The 21,506-nt window shown below is 53.5% G+C and overlaps 2 protein-coding genes across 3 annotated transcripts in view; one reads left to right on the top strand and one right to left on the bottom strand.

The window, feature by feature from the left end:
• Positions 1-8: 8 nt before the first annotated feature.
• On the bottom strand, positions 9-21,496 carry PLCD1 (phospholipase C delta 1). 2 transcript variants are annotated; one of them, XM_020914897.2, is made up of 15 exons: positions 21,319-21,496; positions 14,103-14,267; positions 10,691-10,919; positions 4,025-4,154; positions 3,693-3,924; positions 3,079-3,280; positions 2,696-2,840; positions 2,470-2,619; positions 2,219-2,377; positions 1,844-2,003; positions 1,538-1,654; positions 968-1,146; positions 743-875; positions 516-665; positions 9-369 (listed from the first exon to the last, which is right to left on the bottom strand). In XM_020914897.2, exons 1-15 carry the CDS (start codon positions 21,350-21,352, stop codon positions 284-286), a joined length of 2,271 nt encoding a protein of 756 aa, XP_020770556.1. In that variant the 5' UTR covers positions 21,353-21,496; the 3' UTR covers positions 9-283. The 2 variants fall into 2 exon arrangements, with proteins under 2 accessions (XP_020770556.1, XP_020770550.1); XM_020914891.2 differs by lacking the exon at positions 21,319-21,496 and adding an exon at positions 17,419-17,619.
• DLEC1 (DLEC1 cilia and flagella associated protein) overlaps positions 18,164-21,506 on the top strand; it is a 98,907-nt gene continuing 95,564 nt past the window's right edge. The window contains exon 1 of the mRNA XM_020914822.2: positions 18,164-18,445. The gene's annotated coding sequence lies outside the window, so the exon portion shown is untranslated. The remainder of the gene's footprint in view (positions 18,446-21,506) is intronic.

Here is a 21,506-nt window from a genome sequence, read left to right on the forward strand (position 1 = left end):
CACAGTACTTAGTTTTACGATTTTTATAAAAACCCTCAACCCAGGGCTCGGCCGGAGGATGGAGAGAGGGCTGCAGTGTGGTTCCTAACGGAAGTGAGGACAGCACCAGGGACTGGGCCAGCACCTGGGCTCCCAAGAGGCAGCAGCAGACAGTAGGCTGGAGCTGAAGGCGGTGCAGGGCTGCCGGCTCTGAGCAAGGGGCTGAGACAGCCCCCATCGGGCCCCCAGATGTGGACAGAGGAGCCGGCCTGCTCAGGGCAGCCCTCACCAGACCCCCCCGAGCCTAGTCCCGGAGAGCCACCTTCACAAAGAGCGTGGCAGATGGGTGCTGGTCTCCGTTCTTGGAGAGGAGGTGGACATGGCGATATCCTGGCGGGCGGAAGGGCGGGGAGGGGTGCACCAGGAGAGTTCCGTTCACTCAGGGAGGATGCTCCGAGGGACAGCCAGCCCCCCCCCGAGAAATGCCTCCCATCCCACCCCGCCCCCGGGGCGCCTCCTTCCTCACAGACACTCACCCTCTTTGAGGCTTTTCAGGGGGATGGTGCTCTGGCCAATGAAGTCGTTTTTGGAGGAGGCGTCGTAGTCCTCCACCACAAAGCGCACGAGGGCAAGCTCAGGCACAGCCACCTCGAACTCAAACTCCGTGTCCCACCACGGGTTGAAACCTAGGGGGTGCAAGCACCGTGTCAAGAGCACGGATGCCAGCTCCAGGAGCCAGGCTCAGCCCGGGCCCAGCACGTACCATTATTGGTGACCACGGGGGTCTGGCGGCTTGCCACGTCCCGGCTCACACCGTGGATCTCCACTGTCACCTTGGGGTCCACAATTGAATTCTTGTTCTTGTTGACTTTTGGCAGCTGCTGCCCAGAGATGACCTGAGGAGAGGCAGGGGATAATTAAGGGTTCAGGATGGTAGGGAGGGGGAAGGGAGGCCCGGGGCACCTGTCCCCCCAGTGGCTGGCCGTACCCTGACATTGAGTCGTTTCGGAGTCCACCAGGGCCCCTGAGCCAGGGCACGGGAGTTGAAGGTGGAGTTGGGGTCTCGCAGGAAGGCAGGCTTCAGCACGTAGCCACAGGCCCCATTGTCCAGGAAGCGGCCCTGGTACACATCCATCTCTGACCCAGGTGTCTGGAAGTTCAGGGCCACTACAGGCAGGATAGAGTAGTCACAGGCTGTGGGGGGGTCTCAGGGGTCCCAGAGCCCAGGTGGCTTGGGATACACTGGGGCCCAGAGTCACATAGTGAGGCAGAAGCAGGGTCCAGGATCACTCCAATGCCTACTGCCCTGCTGCTACCCTAATTGACCCACCACACCAACCTTACATTCCATTTCTGGGGCCAGAATTCAAAGGACAAGTGTGCTAATGATGAAATTTCAGAGGCTGTATTTGTGGGCGGGAGATATTTCCAAACTGAGATTACCAGCTCTGAAGCCCACAAATCCGTGAATCTGGCTCTGCCTGGGTCCTCAGAGGCCCCTGGCCCTCCAGACAGAAACCCTCACCCAGGGCTCCTCCAAGCCTCAGCCAGCCCATACCGATCTGGCAGCCCCCATTCCACATCTCCACGGGGCTGTAGTTAGAGGAGTCGGTTCTCCACCCAGCCGGGTAGATCCTGCTCAAGTGATCCACGTTGTGGCGGACGAAGCTGTTTCCTGCGGGGGTGGTATGAGTTGGTCAAAAGCAGAGGCTTTATGGGTGAGCCCAAGCCCCTCCCTAACATCGTGGAGTGCCAGCTCTGGGCAATATCTGGAGGGGTGGGAGATAGTCCTGGCCCTGGCCAGCTCAGATGGTCAGACAGATGGGCAGCAATCTAGGGGGTGGGGAGGCAGGGCCAGCTTCACCTGATTCTTGGAGCAGTCGGAGGGCGCGGTTCTCAGAGAAGGATGACATCTCATAGAAAGCCTGCCCAGAGGTGCCAGGGCTGGGGAAGCCCCGAAAGTGGACGCTCTTGCAGTAAACAACCATGTCGGAGAGTTCCTTCGCTAGCCTGAGCTTGTCCTCCTGGGGGCCATGGGGAGGCCCGGGTTAGACTCAGGGATTGGGGCAGGTGGGCACTGAGAGAGCCAGAAACCCAGACAGAGACAGAGAGAGGGGGCAGAGGGTCTGAGTGGCAGCCACAGAGCACCCGGACAGGGCGAACATCCCACACGGTGCGGAGGGTGATGATGGGGAAGGCCCCAGGGCTGCCCCCGCGCCCCCACAGCTCCCCCTCGAACCTTGGATTTGTGCTGCACTTGGCTCCTGACTGCCTCGTCCTCCATCTCAGCAGCCTCATCCTCATCTGACACCACAGTGGCCTCTGGGCCACCTTCTCCTCCAGGCAGGAAGAGCCCCCCGAGCTTCTTCCCCTTCAGCAAGATCTTCCCCCTCAGTTGCTAAGGATGGAGGGGGCAGCTGGTCAACATCCAGCTGTCCTCCCGGCCAGTCCCCTGCCCTCTCCTCTGGGCACCGGGTCCCCATGGGGCACCTCAGGGGAAGGCAGGCTGGTGATGACCCCGTCCAATGGCCGATCCAACAGCATGGGCCCTAGGAGGGTGCGCAGGTGCCGGGCCATCACGCGCTGCTGCTCCAGGCTGCAGTGGTTCTCCAAGGACAGGATGACGGGGTAGGGGGATGCCTGGAAGCCCAGGGGTAGATTAAGAGAGGTGGGTGGCCCCCGAGTTCTTCCTCCTCACCCCCAGGGACGCGCCCACCTTGAAGGCATAGTCCCGGATGGCCCTGACGGCGTCGCAGAAGAGGATCTTGGAGGTGAAGGTGTAGCCATGATAGATGATGGGCTCCTGGTTGGGCCCATCCCAGCAGTCGAGCTCCAGGCAGCGGCAGCCTTTGCACAGCGCCCTGCAGGTGGGGCGGAGAAGGTAATGGCAACCCACTCCAGTACTCTTGCCTGGAGAATCCCAGGGACGGGGCAGCCTGGTGGGCTGCCGTCTATGGGGTCTCAGAGTCAGACACGACTGAAGCGACTTAGCAGCAGCAGCAGCTGCGCGTTGGGTGTGGGCGAGGCCCTCGGTCCCGCCCAGGTCAAGCCCGGCCCCGCCCCGCCACGCCCCACCACGCCCAAGTTGCCCTGCCCCACCGGATGTAGGCTTCTGTGCTGCTGGGACCCGTGAGCTGGTCTTCCAGCAGGTAGGTGTTGTGCGAGGACGACACCAGGTAATGGCTGAGCGGCTGGTCCATGTCCTGGTAGACGCGCCGGTGCGCCAGGTCGAAGGCGCTGCCGTCAGCCGAGAGCAGGTACATGAGAAAGCCGTCCTTGGTCATCTGACGCTGCGCCTTGGCTGGGAGGCGGGAGGCGGGAAGGCGACTGCCGGTCAGAGCGCCCTGGGAGCAGGGGTCCCACAGCCCCGCCTCCCATCCTGAGCTGGTGCTCGGGTATCTCTTGGAAGGGGGTACGTTTGAGTCTCTTGACCAGACCGTGACTATACCCCAGCGTGGGGCTCTGTCTCCTGCTCTTCTGTCCCCTACTCGGTGAGGCCCCCCGAGGGCAGGACCTCCTCACCACCTTCTCCAGGACTGGGCCCCCATATGACGTCTTAAAGCGTTGTGCCCAGCATGGGCTGGGAAATATCGCCCAGGGGCCCTGGGGATGGCTGAGGCGTCCCCTGCCCTCCAGCTCCCTACTCGGGCTGCCGTCTCCCCAGAGGTCTTCCCGCCGCGTGGGGCCCGGGACTGCAGGTCGCAGGCCCTCACCCGTCTCGTTGGGTTCGTAGCGCTCAATGAGGGAGAGAGCCAGTGCCGGCCCCGCCGCCTCCTCCCGCTGCTGCTGCTGCAAGAAGGTCACCAACTGATCCACCGACAGGGCCTCTTTGGAGCCGGTGGCCTCTGCGAAGGTGCGGTCGATCTCCTTCCTCTGGGTCAGTATCTTGTAGAAGGTCTCGATCTCCTCATCCTCCAGGGAGTCTGTCTGAGAGTGGTCACATTCCTGCAGAGCCAGGACGCCAGGTAGGCAGGGCTCAGAGCCGGCCCCAGGCTGTGTTCCAGACACACTGCTGGGCAGACCCAGCCCTCGCTTCCTGCCTCACCTTGAAGATCTTTCGGGCATAGCTGTCGTCCACCTGGATGTTGAGCTCCTTCAGGAAGTTTTGTAGCTCTTTGAAGCTCATCTTGTTGTCCTTGTTTTTGTCAGCTTTTCGCAAGCAGGAATGAATCCAGCTGGGCAAGAAGTAAGGAAAGAACCCCAGGAGCCCTGGTACCCCCAGGTCCCAGCCAGAGCCATGGCTCAAGCTCAGGGTCAACTCCTAGGCCCAGGTGGGCCGAGGGCTCCTATACACCCAGCTCCCGGCAGGCCTGGCTGCTGGCACATCTGCATTTCAGTGGGACCTAGTAGCCTCTTTGGAGGAAATATGACATCCAACGAAAGAGTCTTTTTCCTACTTTCTGGCTTTGAACCCTTTCAAAATTTCAAAAGTATTTATTTTCTCACTCTTAAAGGTCCATTACAGACAGTTGAGAAAATGAAGAAAAGTGAACAAAGGCCCCATAGTTCTATCACCCAGAGTTAACTACTGTTAATATTTCAAGGTATGTCCTTTTGGTTTTCAATGTATAATTATTACTCAACTTGACTAAAGCATTTAAGGCTTATTTAGTAGGAAATAGCAAATTTCAAGCCACTGATCAAAGGTGGGGACATCACATGCAAAACAAAGCCTGGATCATGGTGTCTTGATTGCAGTGCTTTGGTCCCCACTTCTTTCCCTCTATCTCTCCCATCAGCCTTGAACTTGAGAACTAGAAAAGGAGGGGCTCCATACTACATTCTGGAGAAAACAGAGAGCTAATTATAGAACAAGACAATGGGAACTCATGAGCACAATGAAAACATGATAGCAGTTTTTAGAAGAAATCAGAAAGGAAACAACAATATAAATCACGCCATATAAACATTTTTAAAATTCTGAGAATCAAATAAAGAAAAAATAAATTCATCTATCTGACAGACTGGAGGAAGCATTTGCAGCAAAGTTTTTGAAGAATTAATTAAAAAGAAAAGAGTATGATGACCCTAAAAACTAAACGAGAAAGGGATATAAACCAAACTTTTGCAAACATTGCTAGTAATCAAAGATATTAACAATTTGGAAATAAGATGCAATTTATTAGATGATAAATTTAGCAACTTAAAAGTATATTCCCAGTGCAAGTAAGGGTGAGGTTAAATGGACACTCATCCATTAGTTGGACAAAGTAAACTGGTACAACCCTTAGGAAGGTAATGTAGGGATATCAACCTGTTATATCAGTTGACTCAGTAATTCCACTTCTAGGAGTCTAGGTAAGGAAATACTTCTGCATATGAAAGGTTTTATGAACGTAGTCCTTTGCAATGTTATTACAGAGGTGAAAGAATAAAAACAAATGAGATGTTTGACACTAAAAGAATGGCTCACTAGTTTATAGTACATTCACTCAGTGGAACAGTACACAGTCATTAAAGCTGAGACTGTACTAACACAGGGAAATAATTATGACATAATGTTACATAAAAAATGACACAAATATGTTAATCTTCATTATTTTGGGCAAATGCATCGTTAGACAAAATGAAATGCAGCAAGAAAAGATTAAAGGGAGAACTCAAATGTCAGTAGTTTCCGGAGGAGGCAGGTTTTCTGGGCCTTAAAGTTTCATTCTAACATACCAATATAGTTAAATTTGTATTTATATATATATGTATGTTTTATGTAAATATATTATACATTTACATAAAAAAACATTATGGTAGAATTCCAGGTTAAAAAAAATACAAGTTCACAGTGGTCCACCCAAGCATAAGGTCCCAGTGCTGATTGCTCTTCAGCAGGCTGGAATGGCTTTAAGACCTCAAGGTCTAGGCAGCAGAAGCCTGCAAAGGGCATGAGATTGTCCAAGCACAAGCCTGTGCAAAAGGAGTTACTATTGGAAAAGTGCCATAGAACTGGGCTGTTACGAGAGCTCAAAATTGGGCTCCCCTGGTGGCTCAGTGGTGAAGAATCTGCCTGCCAGTGCAGGAGACACAGGTTCAATCCCTGGTCTGGGAAGATCCCACATGCTTCAGAGCAACGAAGCCTGTGCGCCACAGCTATTGAGCTTGTGCTCTAGAGCCCAGGAACCACAACTATTGAGCCTGCCAACCTAGAGCCCATGCTCAGCAACAAGAGAAGCCACTGCAAGGAGAAGCCTGTGCATTGCAACGAGAGAAAAGCCCACGAAGCAATGAAGACCCAGCAGAGCCAAAAATAAATGAATAGATAAAATTATTTAAAATAAAGAAAGTTCAAAGTTAGGCAGACAAAGCCTTCAGAAAAACACTTAAAAGTCTCTGAAATGCTAAAAAGCACACAATAAAGAGATTCTACAGAGTTCAAAATGTCTCCCAAAGGAGCTGGATATACACTAGCAATGAGTAATCAGAAAATGAAATTAAGAAAATAATTCCATATAGTAACATCAAAATGCATAAAAATACAAATTCTTTTAATGTATAACTTATACTTTGAAAGCCACAAAACATTGTTGAAAGAAATTAAAGATCTAAATAAATGGAAAGATACCCCATATTTGCAGATCAGAAAGAAGACTTGATACTGTTAAATGAGGAATACTCTCCAAATTAATCTACAGATTCAGCACGATACCTGTCACAGTCATGCTGGCTACTTTGCAGAAACCTAAAACCCCATCCTCAAATTCGTATGGAAATTCAAGGGGCCCAAAAGAGTCAAAACAATCTTGAAAAAAATAAGTTTGGAAGACTCAGACTTCAGGATTTCAAAGATTCCTACAAAGTTACAGTAACTAAAACATTGTGGTACTGGTGCAAGAAGAGACATTTAGATAAATGGAATTTAGATAAATGGAACAGAGGACTGCCCTGGTGGCCCAGTGGTTAGGACTCCAAGCTTCCACTGCAGGGGTTACGGATTCAGATCCCTGGTTGTCCCCCTGTGTGGCATGGCCAAAAAAAAAAAAAAGGAAGGTCAAATGGAATAGAATTGAGAGTCATGCAGTAAATCCTCATGCTGCTGCTGCTGCTAAGTTGCTTCAGTTGTGTCCGACTCTGTACGACCCCATAGACGGCAGCCCACCAGGCTCCCCTGTCCCTGGGATTCTCCAGGCAAGAACACTGGAGTGGGCTGTCATTTCCTTCTCCAATGCATGAAAGTGAAAAGTGAAAGTGAAGTCGCTCAGTCGTGTCCAACTCCTAGCGACCCCATGGACTGCAGCCTACCAGGCTCCTCCATCCATGGGATTCTCCAGGCAAGAGTGCTGGAGTGGGATGCCATTGCCTTCTCCTGTAAACCCTCATATTTGTGGTCAATTGACTTTTGACAAGGGTGTAAAGATAATTCAATGAGGAAAGGATAGTCTTTTTAATAACTGTATGTCTACATGCAAAAGAAATAAAAAGGTGAATCTCTCATATCACACCACACACAGAATTTACAGAAATGAACTCAGAGTGAATCAGAGACGTAAATGCAAGTGCTAAAACTATAAGAAAAAATATGAGTAAATGTTTGTGACTTTGAGTTAGGCTAAGCCTTTTTAGATATGACAACAAAAAACACAGGCAACAAAGGCAAAAGGTAAATGTGTTAGAGCTCACTGAAACAAAAATTCTGTGCTTCAGGGAAACCCACCAAAATAAGAACAGAACCCACAGGATGGAGAAATTAATTGTAAAGCGTATATCTGATAAGAGACTTGTGTTTATAATATTAAAAAAATTCTCACAACTAAATAATAGAAAGGTAACTCAATTAAAAAATGGGCCAGAGATCTGAATAAACATTTCTCCAGAGGAGATACACAAAGGCACATAAAAATGGTCAATATCATTAATTATAAGGGAAATGCAAATCAAACCCACAGTAAGATACCTATTTAAAAAAGAAAATAACAAGAGATGGTAAGGATGTAGAGACATTGGAAGCCTCGAGCACTGTTGGTGGAGATGTAAAGTGGTACATGCTATGGAAAACAGAATAGGTGTTCCTCAAAAAGTTGAAAATAGAATTACCAGATGATGTCACAATTCCACTTCTAGGTATGTACCCCGAAGAATTGAAAACAAGGTCTCAGATACTTGTACACCCATGTTAATAGCAGCATTATTCACAATAGACAAAAAGTGGAAGCAACCCAAGTGTCCACTAGTGGGCGAATGAATAAAGTGTGGTGCATACATACAGTGGAATATTATTCATATTAAAAGGATGGAAATTCTAACATATGTGACAACATGGAAGAAACTTGAGGACATTGTGCTAAGTGAAATAAGCCAATGGCAAAATGACAAATACGGCTGAGTCCACTTATATGAGGAACCTAGAGCAATCAAGTTCATAGAAACAGAAAGTACAGCAGCGGTTGCCAAAGGCTGGGGGAGGCTGGAATGAGGAGCTACTGTTTAATGGGTACAGAGTTTCAGTTTTACAAGATGAAGAGTTCTGGAGATGGCCGAACAACAGTGTGAATGTACTTAACACTACTGCACTGTTTACCTAAAAATGCTTAAAACAGCAAATTTTATGCATATATTACCACAATTTAAAATTAAATAGATCCATTAAAAAGAACAACAAATGGGCAAAGGATCTGTTGAATAGCTATTTCTCCAAAGAGATATACAAATGTCCAGTAACCACATGTAAAGATGTTCAACTCATTAGCTATCAAGGAAATGCAAATCAAAACCACAGTGAAATGCCACTTCAAGCCCACAGGATAGCTGTCATAAAAAAAGGCAGATAACAAGGATTAGTGAAGATGTGAAAAGTCAGAACCCTCATACACTACTGGTGGGAGTATACACTTCCTCTCTGGAAAATAGGTAGTTGTTCAAAAGTTTATAGTTACCACAAGACTCAGAAATTCTCGGTAGGTGTCCAAGAGAAATGAGAACATATGTCCACACAAAAACTTATACACAAGTGTTCAGAGCACCATCATTCAGAGAAGCAGAAACCCAAATGGCCATCACCTGCTGATCGGATAAATGTGGAATAGCCAGACAGTGGAATATTATTAGGCACACAGAAGGAATAAAGTACTAATACAGGCTATGACATGGACAAACCCTGTTGTTTAGCCGCTAAGTTGTGTCTGACTCTCTGCAAGAGTCAGACTATATAAGAGTCAGTCCTAGTGGACTATATAAGCCCACTAGGTTTCTCTGTCCATGGGATTTTCCAGGCAAGAATACAGGAGTGGGTTGGCATTTTCTTCTCCAGGGGATCTAACTTCCCAACCCAGCGATTGAACCCACATCTCCCGCGTTGGCAGGCTGATTTTTTTTACTGCTGAGCCACCAGTGTGTCTCCGTAACATTATGCTAAGTGAGAGAAGCCATTCAAAAAAGACTGTAGGTATTCCATTTATATAGTATGTCCAGAAAGACAAAGTATCAATAGATTTGTGAGACAGAAAGTAGCTTAGTGGTTGTCTAGGCCTTGGGGGTTGTGGGGAAATGGGAACTGCTAAAGAGTATGGGTTTCATTTTAGGATAATGAGGATCTTCTAAAATTCATTGAGTGATGGGTTGCATAACTGTGAATACACTAAAAAGCATGGACTTGTACACTTTTAGTGGATGACTTATGTGGTAAGTGAATTATATCTCAGTAAAGCTGTCATACAAAAAAAAAAAAAAAGAGTTGGTACTGGTTCCACCCTAATCCTATATACCAGAAGCCTGATCTCTTTCAACCATAGACTAGCACATTGTTGTGCCCCTAGATTTTGAAGTAAATTTGTTTCAAGCCCCCTGGCTGGCCTGCATCAGGCCTGGGAGAACTTGATCACTCTCCAAAGAATGGCACAGGGGATAGGGGTAAGTGGGAGTGGACCATGGCCTCCCAAACTCCCAGAGGCGGGGAAAAAATGCAGTAACTCTAGGAAACATTAAAATGTCTAAGACTAGGGGACTTTCCTGGCGGTTCAGTGGTTAAGAGTCAGCTTCCAATGCAGGGGGTTCAGGTTCCATCCCTGGTCAGGGAACTGCCCACATGCTGAATAGCAGGGCCAAAAAAAAATCTTTAATAGATAAAAAAAGAAAACTAAGACTGTTTAAAAAAAAAAGATACATAATTTTTTTTTTTAAGTCCAAGATTAGGTCTCCCACTGAAGCAGGCAGCTCCCCTCGACCTCCCTAGTCTCCCAGCCCAGCTGGTTACAGCGAGGGCACGAGGGCCATCACGGAGCTGCACTGGCGTCTGGCCCTGGAGTCAGAGTGGACAAAAGAAGGCCCAAGTACCTTCCCTGCTTCCCCCAACTATGTTCTCTCAAAATCTGTACATTGAAGCCCTGACCCTCAATGTGATGTATTTGCAGACAGGGCCTTGAGAGACTTAGATAAGACCATGAGTGGGGCCCTGGTGATGGGATTAGTGCCCATGTAAGAAGAGACACCAGAGATCTCGCTCACTGTCTCTCCCCGCCTCCCCCCCATGTTAAGACGGAAGATGGCCATCTACAAGCCAGGAAGAGAGCTCCCACCAGAACCCAACCCTGCCTGCCACCCTGATCTTGCATTTCCAGCCTCCAGAACTGTGAGCAAATTAATTTCTGTTGTCTAAGCCACCCAGTTTACAGTAGGTTGGTTATGATGGCCCAAGCCAGGTGTCTTCCATACCGAGGCTGCCCTGGGGACAACCATAGCCAGTAGCCGCAGGCTGGGTCTGGGTCCACTGCCCCCAAAAGGATACTGTCGCAGCTTCTGCCGCTGGTCCATGGAGCCCGAGTGGTGGATAATCTTGCCCAGGCCCTGCACCCAGTGCTGGGCATCGGCTGGTGATGGGGCAATGAGGTCTAGAGTACTGCGCTGGTCCTTGAAGATGATGGAGAAGCAGCGGTTCTCAGGCACGTCCCGAGCAAACTTCTCCAGGCCTTCTGTGCGGTGCCCCATCCGCACTTCCTGAATGTCCTCGATGGAGACTGCGGGAAGGGGGCGGGGGCAAGAGAGAGCCATGAGGGGCAGGTGGATAATCAGAGTGGGGACAGAAAGAGGCTGGCGTGGAGAAGGAAAGGGAGACAGCAGCAGCAGGCAGAGTGGAAATGCCCGGGGGGAGAGAGGCTGACTTTAGGGCGGGAAGGGCTCCTGTGGTCCCAGGCCCCCTGTTTCTGTGCTGGGAGGAAGTGGGGCCCCTGGGAGAGGATCGGGGCAGGGCAGGGCTCTCAGAAAGTGACTGGGAGAGGCCACTCTGGAGCTTGGGGCCTGTGACGGAGGGGTGGCCATGTGCTTTCCTGCTGTACTTGACTTCGGGCCCTTTCCCTCCCTCCAAGACAGCCATGAGAGCCTCCAGGCTCTTCTGACCACTCCACAGACTGGAGCCACCCTCAGTGAGCCCTGGGCCTGGGGTTTGGAGATGGAGGTCCGATGACAGAGGGAAAAGTGCTTGTGTCGGGGGGCAGCCAGGGCCTTGCCTGCATGCATCTGTGGGCCCTGATCTCACGGAGCCCCTTGGGAGGGATGGTGCTCCAGGACCCCGAGAGGTAGACCGGAGGGTGCCCCTGGGGGTCTGAGACGTCATTCTATCCTTGGGGACAGCAGGGGGCCCTCCTGGGGCAGCCCAGCTTTCCTAGCTTCAGGGAGCAGCAAGGCTCTGCATGCCCCCCTTCAACCCCAAGGTGCCCTCCTGGCCTGGCTGGGAGCTAGTCCTACAGCTGGGCCTCCCATCATCTGGAGCCAGGTTCTGCCCCTGCTGCAACCCCATCTTGAACTATCCACATCCATCTTCCCTGGGTTGAGACCAGCTCTGGGCAACAGCCTGCCTGTCCTTCCTGGTGAGTGCCCAAGGGTCTCCCGGTCACCTGCAGACCCCACATGTGAGGCATATGCCATCCCGGGCAGCAAGCTCTGAAGTGTGAGACACACAGACCCTGGGCTGTCCGAGGTGCAGAGATATCCCTGTTTAATCCCTCCCTGCAGCCTCCCCAGCCCTGCCAGGCCCCACACCGGCTGCAGCTGCCCCAGACTGGGAATGAAAACAGGAAGCCTGGGTGGTAGGGGCCAGCTCCCCACCCACTCCAGAGAGAAAGTCCAGATGCCTTCCTGACTGATAACCCTTGTCTGCCTGCGGTAACCAAAGCAGAGGGACACTAGTGGGGTCGGGATCAGGGAGGCAGTGGAGACTTGGGGAGCAGGAAGCAGAGACACAGAGCACTGGGAGACTGCCCCCCTCCGCTGCTCCTGGCCCCGGGGGTGGAGCGCAGGCTCACCTCTCACCTGGAGGAGGGAAGCAGATGACAGGCATGCCCAGCCCAGACCTGTCTCTGTGTCTCGGACACTCCTCACCTGAGCGCGCCCGATGCCCAACCCCCAGGCTATCGCCCCTGTGGCCCATCCTGTCAGGATGCAGGCCCTTCACTCACAGCCCTTCCGCGTTCTTATCCCTGCACCTCTGCTCATCCTGGGTCTCTGGCCTGGGAGCTCCCTCCTGCCCTTCTGCCCACAGCTGTCCCGGTACAAGGTTCCCATCTCACCGGCACAGGTCTAGCAAGGCCCAGATCTTCTACTCCTCCATCTGCCCTCTGCCCACCCCCGCCAAGTGCTTGGCACACACTGGGAACCATGTCCTGGCTGGTGGATGGGCTTCCGGGAGTCCCCAGGGCTGGAAGAGGAGGATGCCCCATTCCCATGGGGCAGCCAACTGCCAGCATGTAACCGGAAACCCCGTATCAGGGCAGAGGTCTGTGAAGGAGCCTGGCTGGAGCCACAGACAGAGGCAAGGGCTGGGTCACTCCTGTCTTATGTGACCGACATTTGTGCAGTGTCATTTTCTGAGAGCTTTCTGGGTCCATCCCCTCCAACCCTGCCCTCCCCTGCTCAGACCTCCCATGGCCCACAGCTCCCAGGACCCAGCCAGGCTCCCTCCATCTGACCCTGCTCCTGTCCTGCCTTCCCTCTGACCCTGCTGCAGGCCTGCAGGTTACACCTTCTCAGGATTCTGTCCAGCGTCCTGGAGCCTGGCGGACCCTCCCTCTCCTCCTCCCGCCTGAGCCTGTGTCTGGGCTCATCCCCGCGGGCTCACCCTGCCTGCACCCCGTCCTCAGCTAAGGGCAGGTGAGTGGGTGATGAATTTCCAGGGACTTGGACTGTGAGAGAACTCCAGCTGCCATGATCTTTCATACTACCAGCCACATGTGGCTATTCACGTATAAATTAGTTAAAATTCAGTGAAATTAGGAATTCAGTTCCTCAAGCACAGTAGCCACAGTCCAAGTGCTCGAGGGCCACCGGTGGCTAGTAGCTGATATATTGGACAGCACAGATATAGAACATGTCCATTATCATGGAAAGTTCTTTGGATAGCTTTGGTCTAAACTTTTCCCACTGAGTAAAGGTGCAGAGGGAACCTCTCATTTTGCAAAATGTTTGGGGCATTCTGTGTTGGCAGAGCTTGCTTCCTAAGACCTTGCAGGAGGCACTCTCCATCCACAGGCTTGAGCTCCGAATTCCTACACCTTTTCTGAAGCTTCCAGAAAGCCCTCAGGCCCACAGCCTCGAGGGAGCTGCCCAGCCAAGGTCTCTCTATTCAAGTCCCAGCTGTGCTCCACCCCAACCTGCCTGTCCAGGGAGGAGCTGCCTCTTGCGGCCCCACCTCTCATCCTGTCCACCAATACCCGGAAGGGTCTTATCTGCCCTTGGACTTTGGGCCTCACCACACCTGAGTCCTGATCCATCCGCCCAACTTCCCTCCTTCCCACAAATGTCTGGGTGGATACCTGTGAGCGCTGGTAACATTGTTCTGTTCCCTCCTTACTTGGGAGCCTGACTTTTCCCATCTGTGGCCATGGCTATGTATCCCCACTTCCAGAAAGCGTGAGCATCTCCATCTGTGGTCCATGACTGCCCTCTCTAGCCGAGACTAGGCCTCAGTTTCCCTGTCAGTGATGTAACTGACTCCTTTCCCCGAGCCTGGCCGCCTCAGATTCCCCATACCTGATATCCTGGTTGCATGACTGACCGCTGCCCGCCAGTCCAGGCCTCAGTTTCCCTACCTTAGGTCATGGTCCACGATTGACCTTCAGCCCCACCCCACCCCACCCCAGCCAGTGTTTCCCATCAGAGCGCAGGAGCAGCTCCCTGCCCCTCCCCGCGCAGCCCAGGGCACTCACACAGCTGGGATTCCGGGGTCCTCATGACCTTGCGGGACTCCTGCCAAATGGTCTTGCAGTCCTCCTGCAGCTTGTAGAAGCGCTCTCGCCGCCATGAGTTGGACTTCACCTTCAAGAGCTGGCTGCCCTTCAGCAATGCCTGAAGGTCCTTGTCATCCTGTAGGCCTAGGGGACAGAGCTGGTAGGATGCCACCTCCTCTAGGGTACCTGCTGCCCCAAGCCCCATGCTGGCTCATTTTTCACCAGCCTCATCCTCAGCTCTCTATTCACTTCTCCCTCCATCACCCTTGCTCCAACCTGATTCAGGAGCCCTGCCTTCTCTGGGAAGGCATCTCTGATTCCAGGTGAGGCTGTGCAAACCTTAGGGTACCCACCTGTTCAAGGCCACACTTTATACGTAATGACCTGCAACCCACAGCTGAATGGACGAAGAAGACATGGTTTCTGGGGGACCATACCCCTAGAAAATGGCCTGGCTCCAAAAGACTTAGTAGGCTCCTCCCTATCATACCTAGGGTTCAGAGTGACCTGAAGGAAGCTAGGACCAAAAGATCAGGCAGGAAAGAAGAGGGGTAAACACAAGTGGAAATGGATCCCAGAGCACCAGGAGTATCATAAGCCCAACAGCCTCCCAAGTCCAATGGCTCTGGAATCATCTATTGGGTCCAGGCTAGACCTGCTGGGATGCTTCATCCCTCCCTGTCCACCCCATCTCTGAGTGGCCTGGGTCTGCTCTCAGGGTAGAGCAGCCCAAAGGCATAGTGCAGGCCTTTCCGAAGCTGAGGCAGCACCTGGCTCAAGGCCCCGCAGTAGGGAGAACCCTAACTGCCTGACCCCCTCCCACCCGGCTCCTTTCAGAGATGCAGGCTGGCCTGGGGCGTGGGATCCCACAGAGACAGTGTCCTTTGTCCTACTAGACCCAAGCAGGAGATACCAAAGGGGCACCAAGCCTAGTTTCACAGCATCCCTCATCCCAAGCAGACCCTGTGCCAACTGTGATCAAAGAGGGACCCCACACCACCATAATAACCCATCAATGTAACGGTGGAAGGTACATCTAAATGCACATCTTGAGCCTATCACCCAAGCCACATGGAGCCCAGCAGCCGGCACTGTTCAGAGCCAATAGCACTGTTCAGAGTCAATAGGTCTATTGGGGTCCCTTCTGTCCCCCCAAATGAAAACTCTGTGGCTTTTCAGCAGTCTTTATCCTGCTCAAGCAGAGTGGAGGCTTCAGAAACTGTGTGTGTCTAGTGTGAGGGGCCTGTGCCTAGGTCTACTACAGGCTTTTCTTGTCTCAACCCAGATCCCCAGCCCGATAGGTTCTCCCACTTTATCCATGACCCCACTCCCTACCCCCAGACGCACATAGGACCTCCAGAATCTTCTGGACCACTTCCCCAGGCCTCAGCCTCTATCCCTCCCTAGTCACCCTCCTCCAGTGGGAACATAGCCCCATGCTAACGCTTCCCCCTCCACGATTTTAGGCAACTTCCTTCCCTCTCTGAACCTATATTCCGCCATCAGCACTGGGTGATGTCTGATGTGACCTTCCCTCACCTTTGTTCCAAGTCTCCCCACCTCCCTGCCTTAGTGTCAGCAGTTCCCCTTCAGCCCCAGGGGAGGCCCAGTGGAGGAGAAGGCTCCTACAGAATGTCCTCAACTGCTGGCTATGTCTTGGGGGCTCAAGAGAAAGGACGGAGAGAAGGTCGTTCCCACTATCTTCTAGAGGAGAGAGCCGCTCAGCCTCAGCTCAGCTGGGGGATCCCACTGTCCCTCCTGAGGCTGAGGTCAGCTGAGAGGGACATCCCCTTACCCTCTGCTTGCACCCCCACCCCCCATCCCCGCCCAACTGGGGCATCAGGGGGTGCACACGCATGGCACAGATGGGAGTGGGGGCACAGGGTCGGAAGCCTGTGGGAGCTCCACCCTCCAGTTCTGGAAAACACCGTGAACAGATGACACGTTCATCCTGTCCTGGAGCCAGACTGTAGCCCTGTCGGCAGTCAGGCAGAGATAAGTCCCTTGGCTGCCAACATGGCTTCCGGAACACAGACCTTGGTCCCAAAGGGGGTCTTGATAATAGTGGCCCTCCAGGCTGCTGGGAAACCTGAGCAGATACCTCCTTCTCTGAGCTTCGTTTGAGGCCCTTTTGTTTCTGCCCCCAGCCCTTGCTCCCTTAGCACCCAGAAGGTCCATAGGCACCCCTTCACCCAGCCCCACTCACTCAGGTGTAGCACCTTCTCCCATGGGAAGGTGGCACAGAGGGGCCTCTGAGCTCAGGGACCCCTGGGTTGACCCTGCAGCCTCATCAGTCTGCCCAGGCTAGTGGCATATAATGAGGTGGCCACATGGGGAGCGCAGAGGAGCTGCAGTGCTAATAGGAGGGGTGTATGATGCCAAGAGCCCTGCCCATGTGCCTGGGTGATGCCCGATGAAGACAAGCTGAGTCTGGAATCCAAAGCAGTGCACAGCTACACAGATACAGCCACACACAGTCACACAGTCCACCATACTCATCATACACTGCCGTACACAACCCGGAAGAGGCAGTGGGTCACACACAGTGACACGCATTGTTACATGGAGTCACACACAGCCAAACAAGGTACAGTGCCAGAACATCATCATTGTCATAATGATAGTAGCCACCATAATAATAGTTCATACTTAAGTAAGATCCTGTTCTTAGCACATGTATTTAAGCACCCCAACAACCTTAGGAGGAAGGCAATACTGTTCCCATTTTACAGATGATGAAATTGAGGGTCAAGGAAGTTACACGGTGGAGTTGGGACTCAGAAGCCTGCCCACAGCATCAGTGCTAGGAAACGTTACCTTATACAGCCATCACTCGGGCATGCTGCCACAAGGAACAACAGCAGAAAATCTATAGAATACACACACCATAATGCAGATGACAGAATCACCCAGCTGTCTGGGTCACCCACTGTCACATTTGTCACCCACAATCAAACATGGTGTGTAGCATCACAATGGCTCACGCACTGTCACGCCGGTGCCATTTGATTACACAGCGTGGCATATCCTCATTGCCGCACAGTGGTCCCAAGTACCATACAAGTGACAGAATTACCACTAGGCGTGTAAGCACGATGGTTTGAGAGTGGCAAGGGGCAGGGTCACCAATCCCCCCAGTACTCACACCACATGGCAACCCTGCCAAAACAGCCCCACTGCGAGTCATACACTCACAGAAGCACTAAACAGGTCCAGGCCTCGAGACACACAGTCTGCGTTCTGCTCCAGCTGCTTTCCCAGCCTCCCCTGATCTCCGGACCCTTGAATCCCTTACCCAGCCTCTGCCCATTGAGCGCTGCCACCTTGAGGCTCTGTTCCTGCAAGTAGAGCTCTCTGGAGCGGCTCAGTCTCCGGCTCGGCCTCCGGACCCCAAAGCACTGCATGATGTTCCGAAGTGCCCCTGCCGCCCAGCAAACCTGGCCCGGGACAGTGCGGCGTCCAGAAGGCGGCTGTGGCTCTAGGGGCGGAACCACCTCCTCGGAGGGGAGCAAGGGCGGAGACCTGGAGTAGTTGGGCGGAGCTAGAACCGGGGGGCTGGGCCTGGATGGGTGGGTGGGGGCTTGAGTCTAGAGGCGGGGCGATACAGAAATCAGCAGTGAAGGGGCGGAGCCATATCCTAGGAGGCGGGGCCAGTTCCAGAGGGGTAGAACCGATGCCTCCGGGAGATGAGGGGAGAGTGGAATCAAGGCGGGGAGAGGAGGGGCCCGAGCTCAGAAGGCGGGGCGCTCCGAAGGAGGAGCCGGGACCAGGAGGCGGGGTGGGACAATTCCATAACCCAGGAAGCAGATCAGTGGCGAAAGTCAGAGTCCAGAAAGCGGGCTGGGGCGGAGCCAGAGCCAAAGAGGCGGGGAGCGGGAGGAGCCAGGTCTGGGAGGTGACTTGAGGCGGAGTCAGACGCAGGAAGACGGTGGGGGGCGGAGCCAGAGTCCAGGGGACGAACCGGGGGAGGCAACAGCGATGGAAAGCAAGGCCGTTTTGGGGCAGGGAGGGCGGTACCTCGACTTTGGAGGCAGTGTGGGGGCGGAGTCCGACCAAGGGGCGGAGACTGAGCCGGGAATCTTAAACACTCAGCTGGAGACCTGGCGGTGGACCAGAGGACTGGGCGAGATTGAGCCGAGGAGGGAAGCCCGGCCCCGCGGCGGCCTGGGCTGCAGAGTCTAGCGGACAGCCGGGTGGGGCCAGGCCAGGCAGAGTTGAGGATGGAGCTCGGCCGGACACCGGAGCCCGCCAAATATTTTACCTCAGTTACTCAACGAATCCATTGTGACTGAGTGGGCCGTTGCTTCACATGTGAATCCCAGGTAGGCCTGTTTCCTTCTCAGGGAGTTTCTCTACCTGAGTGGGATAATCTCCAAGGTGCCAAATGCGAATGGAATTCTTGAAAAAATGCTGATCTTAAAAATGAGTCCATTAACACAGGCTTGCTTTGATAAATAGGTGAGGACTCTATATGAAACTGTGCTGCCAGTGTGCTCGGAAACAGTGGGCTCTTTCATGTAAGTTACCACCCCACTTTCATTCACCCAGCAATTATTTATTGAGCCCCTACTGTGTGCCAAGGTCAGGACATCACCCAGACGCCTGACTCACTCCTTTCTTTTACTCTGCCTCTGAACAGTTCCTTCATTTGCCTCACTGCAGCTTGTCACCAGCACTGACAGTGAGTCACTCGCAAAGCCAGTTATTAGCATGGACAAGCATGGCAATAATAATAATAAACTGAAGTGCAGAGTGACTTGCCTAAGGTCTCACCTTGGAGAATTATAAAGCATGGGAACCTGTGTTAGCGAAGGTGAGCTGGAATATGGGCACAAACAAGTTGTTCTTCATTTGCAGTGAAGGGAGCTGAGGGTAAGGAGAAGCCTCTGTTTTAAAGAAACCACACAATGGTTTTTAACCAGAGTGCCAAGGACTCCTCGAGGACCTATGGATAGAATCACATCTCAATATAATTTGCTTCCTTCGAATTCTTATGTATTTTACTTTATACATGTAAAAACTTGATCCTGAAAAGAGGTCCACAGGCTTCATCTGACTGCTAAAGTGGTCCACGGCACAAAAAAGTTAAGATCATTGTGGATCAGTGTGTGTCCGTGTTATGTGGGCCTGGAATCCCAGGGACAGACATGTTGGAAACAATCGAGGTGGGTCGGGGGTTGCAGAGGGGAAAAAGGCAGTTAAGGGAGGTAATTTTGGGTGATGAGCTAGAAGCAGCAGGGCCTCCAGGGGAACAGCTTTGGATTGCAGGGTTCGTGCCAGCTCCGCAGGAAGGGCTGGGCAGTCAGGCACTTGAGAGGCAGGTCTCAGACAGGACGGGCCAGGGCTGCCAAGCCCATGCCACAAGACTGGGAGGTGCTAACTGAGACTCCGTGCGGCTCCCTCTTCAGGCAAGATACCAGGGCTTCCTAGAAACAGAGACTCCTGGAGAAGGGAATGGCAACCCAATCCAGTATTCTTGCCTGGAGAATTCCATGGACAGAGGAGCCTGGTGGGCTGCAGTCCACGGGGTCACAAAGAGTTGGACACGACTGAGTGACTAAGCATACACACACACACACACACAGTGAAAGAGACTGGACAAAGGCATAGAGGCCAGAGGCTGGAGCCCATCCCATGATCTGAGTCTGCAGCTGTGTCAGAGGCCACCAGAGGGCTTATAGGACGTCTGAGTGTGAAGCAGGCACGGAGGAAGTGGCCGTCTGCAGGATAGACAGCACTAGCTAAAGGACGATGAGAGAGAAAGAGGTCTCTCCTGTGAGCCTCTGAGCCGCCCAGCCTCCCTGCCAGTCTGGAGGAGCACAAAGGATACCTCTGTCCTGAGGGAAGAAGAGGGGGCACTGGAAAAGGCAGGGATCCCACAGCCCAGCTGGAAGAGTTTGCCCTGAGAGCCCAGACAACTGGTAACAGGGTAACAGCTCTGGGCACTGAACAAGGTCTCTCTGGGCCATGGGGCTCAGGTCTGAGCCAACCAGGAAACATGAGACAGACTGGGTACTGGCTGAAAGGAACATCTGAGTCTCCCTGAGTTCCAGGGGGTCTCTAGTGGACAGCTGGAAGGCTCTGCCTTTCCCCTTCCCATCTATTACTTCCACTGCCAGCACAGAAATCATGGTCTAGATGGATAGTTTCCTTGATTTAGACCATCCAGCATGGTTTAGATGGATAGGTGGTGGGCACTAACCTCTTGGACTCCAGGGGTACTAGAAAACAGGGAGATTGACTTAAGCAGTGATCACAGTGAGAGAGGCAGGGTTTGCTGAGCTGGCAGATGACCTGGGGGGCAAGAGTGCAAAGCCCTCTAAGAGTGGGTAAGACCCCAGGCTGGCACAAAGAGAGGCCAGGTGTAGGTTGGGGACCCCGTGCAGCTAGGACACCCCCCTCAGTCCCTGCAGTCCGGAGGCCAAGGCTGCTCTCTCTTCTGGAGAGGGTGCGATAGGACAAGGAGCTGGTCCAAGACTGTTTCCCGGTCGTTCGGAAGAGGCAGAACTTGGCTGGACAAAGCTGAGAGCCACAGGCAGTTAGAGTGGAGACCCGAGCCTTGTCCGGCCAGGAGGGCGCGCAGATGGGGGCGACCGGGCTGCTCTTCCCAGCCCGGGGGTCGCTGACCATGATTTCTGCACTGGACAGTTACTGCGGCACGGCCCCACCTCACCTCGCACACCTCCTCGCCCCACTGTTCCCACCCCGCATCACTCACGCGCCCGGACGCGGTCCAGGCACGCCTGTGCTCTGGGGAGCCTCTCCGGGCGGCCCGGACGGGGAGGAGAGAACTTGGTTATCCGTGGATGCCGGTTCCTTCCCTCCTTGGCCCCTGCGAGCGCACCAGACCCTGGAGCCTAGCCTTCCGTGACCAGGATAAGGGAGTGGGGTCGCCCCCAAGGCCACGGGGCCGGGGGTCGTCTTTAGGGAAGTCTTCAGACTCGCACACCCGTTTTCTCCCCACCGGCCGGATCTGCGGGACAAGCCTGGAAACGCCCAGGGTCGCGCCCGGCAGCCGGGTCGAGATTTCCTCAATGCGACAAAAGGGCCGAGGGGCGGGCCCGGGGCGGGGCGGAGGGCGGCCGAAGGAGTAAGGGGGTCCTCCGCCCTGGGCCGGGGACGGCTTTTCACGGGGTCGGCCCAGGAGGGGACGCCCCCCCGCCCCCCGCTCTCCGCGAGAGGGCCGAGCACTCACCGTGCAGGGTCAGGAAGTCCCGGCCCGAGTCCATGCCCGACGGACGGCGTGGCGGGAGGGGTACGCCGCGGGACACTCGTCCGCGGCGACAGCGCAGCGGCCTCGGGTCCGAGCGGAGTGTGGTGGAGGGACTCGAATGGACTGCGGGGGGCAGGAGGCCGGAGGTGGGCCCGGGACTCCGCTCCGCC

Source organism: Odocoileus virginianus, chromosome 26, assembly GCF_023699985.2.
Source record: "Odocoileus virginianus isolate 20LAN1187 ecotype Illinois chromosome 26, Ovbor_1.2, whole genome shotgun sequence".
Classification (NCBI taxonomy): domain Eukaryota; kingdom Metazoa; phylum Chordata; class Mammalia; order Artiodactyla; family Cervidae; genus Odocoileus; species Odocoileus virginianus.

Bases quoted from the DNA above. Each gene is read 5' to 3' on its own strand.
- PLCD1 (XM_020914891.2), bottom strand. From the start codon at position 17,527: ATGCAGTGCTTTGGGGTCCGGAGGCCGAGCCGGAGACTGAGCCGCTCC. The intron at 3,281-3,692 runs GTGAGGGCCTGC...CCCGCCTCCCAG, and splicing joins CTACGAACCCAACGAGACGG to CCAAGGCGCAGCGTCAGATG. The intron at 2,841-3,078 runs GTGGGGCAGGGC...CCCCACCTGCAG, and splicing joins AGCACAGAAGCCTACATCCG to GGCGCTGTGCAAAGGCTGCC.